The sequence below is a fragment of the Myiozetetes cayanensis genome, unplaced genomic scaffold (assembly GCF_022539395.1).
Source record: "Myiozetetes cayanensis isolate MyiCay16 unplaced genomic scaffold, myiCay2020 scf1, whole genome shotgun sequence".
Taxonomy (NCBI): Eukaryota; Metazoa; Chordata; class Aves; order Passeriformes; family Tyrannidae; genus Myiozetetes; species Myiozetetes cayanensis.
In genome coordinates this window covers 60970394-60982866 of record NW_026086604.1, presented here as the reverse complement: position 1 = coordinate 60982866, position 12473 = coordinate 60970394, and the positions used below count along the sequence as shown (strand labels likewise).

The 12473-nt window shown below is 40.7% G+C and overlaps 1 protein-coding gene across 2 annotated transcripts in view; it reads left to right on the top strand.

The window, feature by feature from the left end:
• Positions 1-12473, top strand: part of GABBR2 (gamma-aminobutyric acid type B receptor subunit 2) — a 467784-nt gene that overhangs the window by 451736 nt on the left and 3575 nt on the right. For both annotated transcript variants that reach the window (XM_050330892.1, XM_050330888.1), the window contains one exon: positions 6410-6527. In XM_050330892.1, the coding sequence (XP_050186849.1) occupies positions 6410-6527 (118 nt within the window). The remainder of the gene's footprint in view (positions 1-6409; positions 6528-12473) is intronic.

The window sequence follows — 12473 nt, the reverse complement described above, 5'->3', positions numbered from 1 at the left end:
AACTGGGGAAGCCAGTCCAATATTGTTTTCAAGGCAATGACAAGATTTGTGCCTACCTTGACCTTATGAAAAATGTGAGTTGAGAGAGCAGGGATAGGACAGTGAAGAGAAACGCTCATAATAGCAGCCGGCTTGGAGCTAAAAATCGTAGCATATCATTTGCCACATTCACTTTGTGGCTCAATCTCATGTCAATTGTCTTTATGAAATACCTTGCTGTTCTGGAGGAGTTCACATAGAGAATGCCACGTAGTGCAACTCGTTGCTATTGCTTACACAAACTCAGAGCACAGCTCTTCACACTACCGATCATAACATGGGATATAGGCAATGCATCTCTAAGAAGCCGTAATCAGACTTTCATGCCATAGTACACTTCAGTAGGCTTCTGATCCGTTAAAATTGTCCTGAGTTAAAATTCCTAACTCCTATAGCCAAGTGCCAAAGGAGGTTATTTGACTCTCCCTCCCCCGCCACCCTCATTTACATCAAATATGGATTTAGGATATAAATGCCAAAATGGCTATTTAGACAAAATAGGTAGACACAGCTGTGCACTCCTGTACCTGCGTGACCTCAGGCAACATTTCATAACTTTGGGATTCCTGGTTAGCTATTAACAGCAACAGCTCCCAGTGTAGCCCAGGAGCTCTTTGCTGGCACAGGCACCGCTCCTTTACAGCACATTTCAGTACATCCCATTTAAAGAGAGATATTATCTGAAACACTCATCTCTTGTTCACAAATGCATAACGTCCCTGAGACATCTACAGCAATTGGCTATGTAAGAAAAGCAATTAGCAAAATGTGATTCGTGGTTTATGGTTTGATTGCTTTCTTTCAATGCAGGCTTTTAGCTGCGCTGCTAGATAGCTTTGTGTGGTCAAGCAGTTCTCAACATGCTCCACGGACTTCGGCTCTGGGACTTCAGACGGCTTCCCCTGATGAATTTAAAAGGGCATTCCCTTAACTTCATTCAATACATTCCTCGGATGACTTTGAGTCACCGTGTCTGCTAGTGACCTCAGCTCTGTGCACAACGCAACATTAACTTCTGCCCCTAGCATTTGTGAGATCTGGTGGCCTTCCTGGAGCAGCAGAGCCACATTAGAGCCTGGGTTTGCGGCAGGGATGGATTGTGAGGGAAATCAATGCTTGGATCGGGCCGTCCCTGTAACTGACAGTGCCATTCAGCGAGAAGAGTCAGGCTTGAAGGCACAGCTGTGTTTTTCAGGCTGACATTTGGAAGAAAAGGAGGACAAATGCTTGTAACTGTGATGCTGTGTAAAGAGAAAGGTGGTGTCACACAGTTCCAGGGAAGAAATACCCTGACAAGGACACAAACCAGAGCTTCCAAAAGGGCTCCTTGCACCCACATCACTATGTCAGAAACAGGAGAGACTTCATGAAGGCAGAAGTTATTTCTGCTGTACAGGGTCCTGTAGAGATAAAAGCTACAGAAAAGAAAAATACACAGAGGGAAGATACTATGGTATCTATGTTGGGGGGAAGGGGTCTGGATAATTTTGCTGCACTTGGCATCTTACTTTCTTACTCTACTTGACTTCTAGTTGACATTTTAGTACATGAAATTATTTCCACATGAAATAATTAACAGATTTATAGATTTCAAGAGTTTCATATGAAGCAAAACTCAGAAGAAATCCTGCAGTAGAGTCTCCATCTATCACTTCCTTGTCCAGTACATTTCAGAGTAGCATATTAGGGAAATTAATGAATGACAGCCATCCTATGTAACACAGAAGAAGCAAGAGATAGCCTTACCATAGTCCCCGCTTATGAATAAACCCTTTTTGCAAGTTCTTTCCCTGCAGGCACCCTTCCTTGCTCAGAAAGCCTTGTCGGTTTTAAGCCAGAAAGCAGCCTTTACTCATTGCTGTAAATGAACTGGGAGCACTCATTTACATGTCAGATATGCCTACATACTGTCACTTGTCACCTCACTACGATGTTTCCTAGTGTTAGTTTTTCCCCATGTAAAAACAGCTCAAAGAAAAACAGATTTCAAAGGCATGTTGCTCTCAAATGTGAAGCAGAACAGAGTTCATCCGTGATAGAGGGGGGGAAATATCACTTCTATGAAGTTTGCATGATTCAAGTATTAAGCTTGAGACTGAAAAATGGATTTAAAGGTAAAGGCTTTCAGAAATATCTCCTTTAAAGGAATGCTATTTTAAAGAAAGGATATAGTTCCTTATATCCCTTGTATATAGAGGTATATAGAGATATGTATACTACTTTCTATGAAGCCTAGCAAATAGATTTAACCCTGAAATAAAAGCTTGTTTCTATTTCAGCAGGGAGACTAAACTGTCAGAGGTTCAGTGCCTTTCCTTTCTTTCACAGAAATTAATCTGTAGTAAAAGGAGTTCACTTAAAGTAGTATAAATCAGAGCAGAACTTTACTGATTTTTCCTTTTAAAAAAATCTTCCTCTCATAGCAAAACTATGACAAGTCATGATTTAGACTGCTAATGTGGAGTGCTTACTTCAGGAGAACTTCTTCTGATTACCCAGCAGACTATGTGATCATTTTAATTTTTCCTTTCATTTTACTTTCTTTGTACCCAATTCACATGAAAAGCAGAGACTGGCTAGTCATGTTTCACAGTCCAAGCAACAGAACTGGGAAAAATTATAGCAGGTTTTAAAAATCTACCTCTAAGCTTTTAAAGTTTCCAGACCTCTTTTGTATATCAGCAAAGTTATCTCTGCCAGCTCTTGTAAGTCATTATTAACCACACTTGCTTCATTGTGGGGCATAAAATATGCTTTCTAACAAAGAGAAAACAACAGAGGAATTGATGTTGGATGATGAGCAGTTCTGCCATCCAGTTGTAAGCCGTCAGAGGAATATTGCCACTAAAGCGTAATGATGAAGATGTTCAATAAAGCTGCAGTGTACGAAGCATCAACAAAACAAGCTTCTACTTAAAGAAATATGGTTTCTAAACTCTTGGAAGAAATTGAAGCAGCATCAGTCACCTGGTGCTTTCTGCCTGCAGCTGAACAGGGGTCATTAAAATGCATGGCACATTTAAGCCTGCCCAGGTAATTTAGGCAGCACCAGGTTGTGGAGTTATTATATGTTAGAAGCGACTGTCACCCCTGGCAGAGGCAGAGGCAGCAGCTGGGAGCAGTGACCTCCTCGCTGAGCCCCTTGGCAACCTGCGTCGGGTGTGCTCTTGCAGAGCTTTGTAATTGGAAGCTGTTTCTTTGCTACAGGTAGGCTAAAGTCCTGAGCTAAAGCCCTCTGGCTTTCACCGACAACTGACAGCAAGCTTTGTTTTCTAATGAACCCATCAGTGAGTGCTGTGTGAGGCCCTTGAGATCTATTTGTCTTTTTTCCCCCGACAGTTTTCTCAATGGGAAGTGCTCAGGCATCACTTATCCAGACTTCTGAGTTCCAGTTTGAGGTCTACAAAGGTGAAAATTGTTTAGAAGGTGCTTCTGGGTAATGTCAATTCAATTTAGAAGGTAGTTAGATCACCACACCACAACTTTCTCAGTAGTATCTGCATTGGAAGACAGTACCCAGAGAATGAAAGGCATTTTCCATGTGTCATAATTAATGGACAGAGGAGGAGAAGATGGGAAAGTACCAAAAGCAGTGCTACACTTTCCAGGGGATACTGGGAACTCAAATGTTTACGACTACCCTTAATTTCTTTTCTTTCAGTTGTTCACATATATAAAACTGGTTTTCTCCATCCTGTAGTTTTTTAAGTTGCATATGGTAATAGTGTTTTTCCTTTAAGCTCCAGCTCCTAGAAGCATATGACTAAGTGAGAATCTTGTTCTTCATTATTTAAATGAAAAGTAAATGACAAATGAAGATATTCTAGTTTCTGTAGCTGCAAAATAAAAATCTGACCACTCCTCTCCCCAAAAACCTAACAAATAAGAATTACCTCCCCTTTTTTAAATTATTTTTATTTTGAAAGAAGCAAACAAAAGAAGGAAAAAAAAGTGACAGTTTTATGCGAATTTTGTCTGTATTTTATACATATGCATTAAAACTTGCATTTGGTAGCCTTGTACACAGATATTTATTCAGTATATTAAGAAAGAGTCATCTGCAAGGGTGGTAGAAAAGGTTCTATTAAGAATAACACACGGTGATATATGGGCAGTTGGTGTTGAGAGGTGAGTAGGCAGAGAATATATGATTTCTACTCTACTCTAAGCTAAATCCCCCACCTTTTTGACAGGGACCACCTCCTTCTCTCTCTCTCTCTCTCTCACAGCACATCTGAAAGTACATGAGACTCCTTTAGTGGCGTACAATACAGATTAATATACTAAATCACATACTCACAAACAGGAACAGTTGCATATTCTAATCATTTGATGAAAAATTATATCTTCAGTGGCCTTGAAAAATGTTAAATTGCTTATCTGGGCTAAAAGAATTGGAACCCTAAAGTAATTAATGATTTCCATCCCTAATTACAAAGGTTACTCAAATTTTTACTTTGGTCTATATCAAAAAGTCAGCTGTTTTCATTGTCAGCTTAGATCAGCTCAGGATTGAACAATGTTTTTAATCATAGAAGTAAAAAATGTTCTTTTCTATGTTACTATTTGTAGATATCACAAGCCTTTTATGCAAATGTCAAACTCAATATACAAAGAAATGTGATATATAGAAAATAAAAACTGAATTCTTGTCACAGCAAATGCCACACCAGCAAACTTCAGGCTGCCCTGAGATAATAGACCTCATTGCCTAGCCACTGTCAGATTTGACTCTCTGCTAGTCTTCCTTTACATTTAAACCATCAGTGAATCTTGCTATCTCTTTCTTTTAAACAATCTTCTTGCCACAGCTGATTTCCTTGGCTCTCTTTTACTGACATTTTCTTGCCCCACCCAAAGCAGCTGGTGTTCTGGTCACCTCCTTTCTCACCAAGACCCTTCTCTTCAATGCAACATAAGTGCAAAAACTTCTTTCCTGAGCTGTAATGATCCTCATGTCTGCACATTGTTGCATCCTCACCTTCGCTCTTCTTTCCATGTTGCTTGTTAGGTTTTCCACAGCAGAAAGGGAATGCTGGCACATAATGCCGGGGATGACCTTGCTGGGAGGGCAATTATACATGTTGGAGTTTGCCCTCAAACATTTCTGTTTATGCTTTCAACTTCTTTCCTTACTTTGTGTTTCTGCTGCTTGTTTTGTCCCACCAGTGCCTGTCGGTAACACATATTTTCCTTGCATGCTGGGAGCATTAGATGGGGCTTCTGAGCAGAAGTAGAACGGAAAAGCAACTTATGCCTTCAAAATGCATTTTTTTTTCACGCTATTTTCCTTTCTCTTCACTCGTTTTCTGCTTTTTGCTATCACACCCATTTTTATGTTCAAATCCTTCAGTATTTTGTTCAAGAATTTACTTTGGACTTCTCTTCTTTGCTGCCTCAATGCCTGCAGCAATCACTGTTTCTCTGTTAGTGTGGCAAACAACTGCTGGTGATGGATTTGGAGCTGCTCTGTAATTATTTATGAAAACTGTGAACTGTCCTCATTATTCAGATGCTTTCCATGTGATTTTATTTGGCTTAACACAGGAGGAGACTTTGGAAAAGCAGGCAGGAACAGAAAGGATCCCTGGCAAAGACAGCCTGCTTAAAATGGCTGTGTTTGCCTGTGTTTCTCAGGGGGAATGATGCCATGGGTTTCAGCACCCGCAGGAACTCACAGGACACCCAGGGGAATCAAGTGAAGCGAGGGATGGGGAAAATGATGATCTTCTTCATTATCGCTCTACAGAAGGGAGAACGGCAGGAGAAAACTTAATGACATCATTAGCTGTCCTTCCTGCAGACAGCCTATGGACCAGTGGAACTGATATGAATCATATTTCCATGCTAAATGATAGCAGTAGCAGATAGTCAAATGACAGCACCTAATTGCCTATGTGATCATAAGAGTACCAAGGTTTTATACATCAGTGATATTATAGTTTTTCTAGGAAAAGTCTTCACAAAGAAGGGTTTTTCTTATGAAAAGGTTACAATTTCTGAGTGTAAGAACAGTACACTTACACTAATTTTCCCCATAGCCTAAGAGTAGATAAGAGACCATTATCTACATAGAGATGGGCAACAAGGTTTTGTTTGTGGTGTTTTTTTAAAGGTGGGGGGAAGCAAAGGAAAGACAATAGAGTTTTTGTCACTTTTCTGTTTCTTCGTGATAGTTCTTATGGAGGAATACATCATCCAATACATAAGAGTACCAAATTCTCACAGGAAAACCTGATACTATATTGGAATATAGCTAGAATGAGTTTACTTTGTGGCATTATGGATATCTGGGAAATTTTAAAATGGAACCATTTTAAAATGGTCACTTGGTCACAGTAGAGTAAAATTGAATGTCTTGTCCATGCAGATGGTGAGAAAGCCATTTTGAAAAATCATCTTGATCAAAATCCACCAGCACAGTGGGGCTCATCAGACCCTTCCAGAACAAGCAAAGATCCCATAGAAGACATCAACTCTCCAGAACAGTAAGTATATGTCATTCGCTGCTGGTACAGTACGAGGCACTCCTTTCTCTCTTGGGTATGCACGTGTTTAGGCGCACATACTTGCTATTGTTTTAGACATATATTCTATCCTGGACAGCAGCTGCCTTGCTGACAAAATGTTAATTTAAATTATTACATTTCATCAAAGCCCATATTTCTTTTTCATGCATTTTTTTATGGGAAGACCTTCACTGTAACCCTGCTTCTGCCAGCCCCAGCTACAGAGGGGGCCTGAAACATTAGCAACAGAGAATGTGAATGGTGCTTCCTAAAGCACGAGTAGGCAGCAACGTTGTACTGTGATGCATCCCTGCCACCTAGTCAACATCCCAGTGAAATTTAAAGGATATGAGGGGAATGAGATTCAAAGGTGCCCCAAAGGCACCTTTCTTTTGTGTTTCTTTTGTCAAAAACATCCATTGCTAAAGTTTCTGTAAAGAGTTGCAGGATGAGCTGTGCCTGACCACCAGTGTATGGAGGAGTGAAGAGGATGTACGTATGAGCACACATGTCTTACGGCTCTTGTCAAAAGTCCAAGTCCTTCCACACACCTGCCAGAGGGGTTCATGGTGTACACAGACATTTTGTTCTTCTCCAGTCTTAAGCTTGCTGAGGAATAAAAAACATTCTGAGGGCTTTTCAACGTTGCCATAGCAGCTGGACCTGAGTTTTGGCACAGGAAAGCCTGCACCAAGTAGTCTCCCTTAGAAACAATGCTGCAGCTACAAGGAGAGGGTGGCACAAAAAACTGTCTAGATTTTTGGAGGGGAAAGAGTCTTATGGTGTCAGCTTTTCTCTCTAGGAACCTATACATTAAAGTCATGTCCTACCCTCTAATAGCTGAGCAGGACCGGCCATGGGCCAGAACTCAGGGAAGTGCCATGCTCATTTGTCCCTGGATCAGCTATTTCCTCATGGCAGTCTGGTGACATGAGCATTGCTTCATCAGGATTTGAGCTAATAGTTGTCAGACTCCTGGGCAACTTAAAAGCTTATTTAAAAACAGAATAAATTAAACATATTACTAGAATGAGTCACATGTTACATCTGTGACAGCAACCCTATTTTTACATAGTACCTACTGTCTTGTACTACCTGGTGCAGAAAAACACGTGGATTTCCAACTCTGTCCTTACACTTAAAAAAAAATCCCAACCCAAACCTGCAAAGAAACCAATACACACACCTCAAGAAAAGCCCACAGTATATGAAATATCTTGTAATTTCACAAAGACAGGGCTCTTGCAGAAAGAGCTCTCGTGACTTCATGGGGTCAGCAGAGTGCTTTAATGCACAGCTATTAGAGGCCTGTGTTTTTTTCAGCACCATTTGTCAGAAATAATGTTTTGTGAATGCAGACCCATCCACATGTGGCCCCCTTACATTAAGAAAGATGCTAAGAAAAACAGACACTCAGATAATCCAATTGTCTCAATACAGATTTAATACAGACACAAAAAAAAAAAAAAAGGTGATGACAGAACTTCCTCTAGGCTAGTGATAACTGACGACAAGACTGAGATTTCCTAAAGGTCCTGCAGAGCGGGTCAGTACAAATCTGAACAGTCAGTGACATTTATGGAAAACAATTAATAAAACCCTGCTAAATCAAAACAGTGTCATTCAGCATTTGCAGAGCTGTGAATGTGCCAGGTCCAAGGATCAATGTCTCCCCTGAGGATGAGCTGGCAGTTTGAGTACCAGAGCCACATTGCCCAGGCACAGTGGACCTGACAGAGAGGAGAAGTATAGCCATCTTCAGGACTTACCTATTTTGACAAGAGTATGCCTCTCTCCAAACTCTGTGCTCTTTAAGATATCCTTCTGCACCTGTGGGCTTGTTTATCAACTTGTCTGGCAGCACTTCTGGCCTTCAGTGGTTACTAAATATATAATTTTTGTCAAAAAAAAAAAAAGAAAGAAAGGAGTAAAAATCAAGCTGTAGCTTCTTTTTTCTCTTTCTCATTTCACTTCATACTTAAGGCACCTGATAGGTATTCGCACAGTCTGAGAAACCTATTTCTTTTTCAAGAACACAAATCTCAAGGACGTTAGTCTGAAAAAGATTTCCTCTTTGTCACAATCCTGTGAAAGGAGGACGTTAAGACAATAATTTTCCTGCAGAACTGTTAACTCTTTAATGGCTGTGGGAAAAACAATCATCCCAGCTTCCTATGCTTGTCAGCACTCATTACAGCTGACATCTTCCAATGTGAAAATTCTTACAGAGTACAGAAAAGAGTTGATTTGGTATTTTTTCATTCCTCCTTACCACTAGTGCAATATTTCACTCTTTACAAGTATGATTCTACAGTTGTGTCCAAAGTGAAGGCACAGCATTATACATGCACTTCAGGCTCAGTAGTGCAGGAAGTTGTTTCACGTTTGCTGATGGTGTGATGTTTACATCTTAATCAGAATGTGAGAAACATTTGGTTTGTGCTTGGCTTAGATGTAGAACCTTGCACCTAGGGAAAATGTGGTCTGTATGACTGTAAAGCAGCCCTAGAACAGGAATATAGATGATTCTCAGTTCCTGTTGCGTTTTACTCCCTTTCCTGCTGGCCAGAATCCCACAGATTATCCATACTGCCAGGTAAAATTTGCCATACCTACTCAGACCATCAGATAAGAAGAGCAAAAAGTGCATGCTGACTGCTTTCTTTCCTGTTTACACTGGCTACACAGTGTAAATTAACACTTCCTATAGTGCACGGGCTCAAGCCCTGTGTTTTGATTTTCTACTGCGCTTTTTAGCATACTCCCTAACACAACTGTATCAGCTTGTACTCTCCTAGGTAATGCTCAGCAGCAATCTGGTGTTCAGAAACCCTGTTTGGGGGATGCTTAGCTGTGTGGATAGATGCTGCACCATGCCAGTTCACCTCAGGCCCAGAGAGCAGCCTGAATCAGTTTAGAATAGATATAACAGTTCATTTCCCAGTGGACTGAATTGTCTCTCACACACACAAAGTCAACTCTTTCCTGCTGGGCAGTCCTGCTTGTTTATCTAAAGATCATGTCAGTCAGCTTATCTGTGTGATGACCACATGAATACTCAATGGTTTATCTTCTATGACCCCCAAAGACAACCTTCTGTGTACCTTCATTCCTGTCTATTGTCCTGTCTCATCAGTGCCCTACATCCACTGAATTAGTTTTTGGCACTGTTAAAAATGTATACCGTTCTCATTTTAACAGCAATAATATGTAACAGCCTTCCAGATCTCTAAGTAAAGGTGATGATAGATTTCTGCAGGAACCCACTAAAACCTGCCATTTTAATAGACTATTTCTATATGCAGGTTTTTTTGTAACCTTCAAAGCATAACTTCAAAGCATAACTGGAGCCAGTTATGTTAATTTTAGTAACCAAAAATTCTCATTCTAAGAAGTTGGTTGTGACTGGATTATTGCATTACAGCCATATGCCTCAGCATGAACATGCCTCTGCTATACAGTTTAATCATTGACTGTGGTTTATATTAGTCTATCTATGATCTTACTCAAATCTGTCATTAAAATATGGTAGATTTATAATGATTAGTTTACTTGCTAGTTCAACATCTTGCTTTATTGTAGCCTTTAAAACTTCTCAAGCTTCCCTGCAGCTGCTAAAAATCAACATTTATGGGCTGCAGAATTAACTGAAATAATCCCTGAGTGGTTAGACACAGTTTACACACTCCCACAGAACTTTGAATGCTTGACTGTTGCAGCACTTGTTTCTGTCCCACCATGTACCAATAGATCTCAGTAGTAATTTTCTATAACAAAACCAAAATATTTTTTTCAAATGCCTCTGCCCCCTTTGTGGTATTCCCATGTGCATTGTATTGTGTTCCCATTTGCATTGACATTGGAAGTCAAGATTTTACCTGATTTATATTTTCCTAATAAATGGTATTTCTGTACAGAGCTGAGGATATATGCCCTGTTCTAATGCATTATCCTGTTGAGTGGCTGCTCTGTGTGTGGCACCACCTTTCCTTTCCATCTCCTTCAGTGCTTGCCTATGATTCTAGACCCACTGACACTAACCATTCCCTCTCCAAAATACTCAACCATATATATGCTTTCATATTCATAGAATTCTGGAAGGGACCTTGAAAGGTCAACCAGTCCAATCTCCCTGCAGTGAGCAGGGACAACTTCAACTACATCAGGCTGAACAAATCCCCATGCAGCCTGGCCTTGAATATTACCAGGGATAGGGCATCTACCACCTCTTTGGGCCACCTGTGCCACTGTTTCACCACTCTCATAATAAAAAAGTTCTTCCTTATATCTAGTCTAAATCTACCCCCTTTTAGTTTAAAATCATCCAGTGTCCTATCACTCCATGCCCTTGTAAAAAGTCCCACTCCATCTCTCTTGTAAGCCTGCTCTAGGCACTGGAAGGCTACTGTAAGGTCTCCCTGGAGCCTTCTCTTCTCCAGGCTGAAGAACCCCAGCTACCTCAGCTTCTTTTCATAGGAGACATCCTCCAGCCCTTTGATCATTTCTGGGGCCTCCTCTGGACTCGTTCCAGCAGGTCCACATTCTTCTTATGTTGGAGACCCCAGATCTGAATGCAATACTTCAGGTGGTGTCTCACGAGGGCAACATTACCTCCTCTGACCTGCTGGCCATGCTGTTTTTGATGAAGCCCAGGATACAGTTGGCTTTCTGGTCTGCACATGCACATTATTGGGTCATGTCTAGCTTTTCATCCACCATCACCCCCAACTTCTTCTTGGCAGGGCTGCTCTTGATCCCTTCATCCTCCAGCCTTTATTGATACTGAGGGTTCCCCCAAAAGCACTGACAACATTGATGGGGCAGGGGAGGGAGAAGAGAAAAATCACTGATATTGCAAAAAAAGCCCTAAAAAGAGTGAGGCAAGGCACAAACACTACAAAGAGTGAAGCAGGTCACAAGATTTACTTTTGCTTAAGGAAAAAATAACAGGTTTGTTTGGATTTTTTACTTGTTTTGTTTTGTGTTCCCCTCTAAGGGTTTTGTCTATAGTCTTAATTGTGTGTGAGTCTCTAGGCTACAGTTCCCTGCCCCAGTTCCAGGAAACAAGTTTTCAAGTGAAAGCAAACTTTTAAGTACAGTTAAAGGAAAACTTGCCACCCACTGCAGCCACTGTTGGCATAGCTAAATAAACATGCTTTGTCCATGGTATGGCTGACACTGAAATGGATGAAAAAACAATCCTATTCACTCGATTATGCAACTGGATTCTTTTGGAATAGCTTCAAAAAGCTCTTTAATGAGAAACCTATAACAGTTGAACAAAGTAAGCATTTCCACTGGTGGGAAAATAAGCACAGGCAACTCTGCTTTTGACCCTGCAACAAGAGATGGAAGGACAATCTACAGCATCAGGCTCATAAGGATTCAGTACGTGGAAGCAGCGAGCCATGCCACCTCTGCACTCCTTGGGAACAAGGCATGGTTTCATTGATAGCACCAGAAAGAGTTGGGCACAGTGGCAAAATAACAATGAATGGATTTTGTTTAGTCCCAAGAATGCATTGCCAGCACTAGAATGATCACCACTGTGGATTAACATTGCATGAAACTTGTAGAGGTTTGAGGGGGAAAAACAGTGAGAGTTTCCTGGATAGAAGACAACAGCTATTTCTACTGTATCTCTGTATAAGCAAGCCACAGTTTGTAGTGAAGAAGCTAAAGAGAAGAGTATTACATTTCTTTCTGTTTGAACTCAAAAGCTATACTGCTTGGTCCCTGAGCAGTGCAAGGTATGCCTTGGTATCTATCTCTGCTTCATAGCACAAAGTAAAAAAGAAATTAAATGTTTTTTGAATCAGAAAGGCTGTCCAAAGACTAGCTTTCAAACATACACCTCTTATAAAGGCCTGTCTATACATAGTCATTATATCAGATAACAGGGAAACATAAATTTTCTGATAAAAT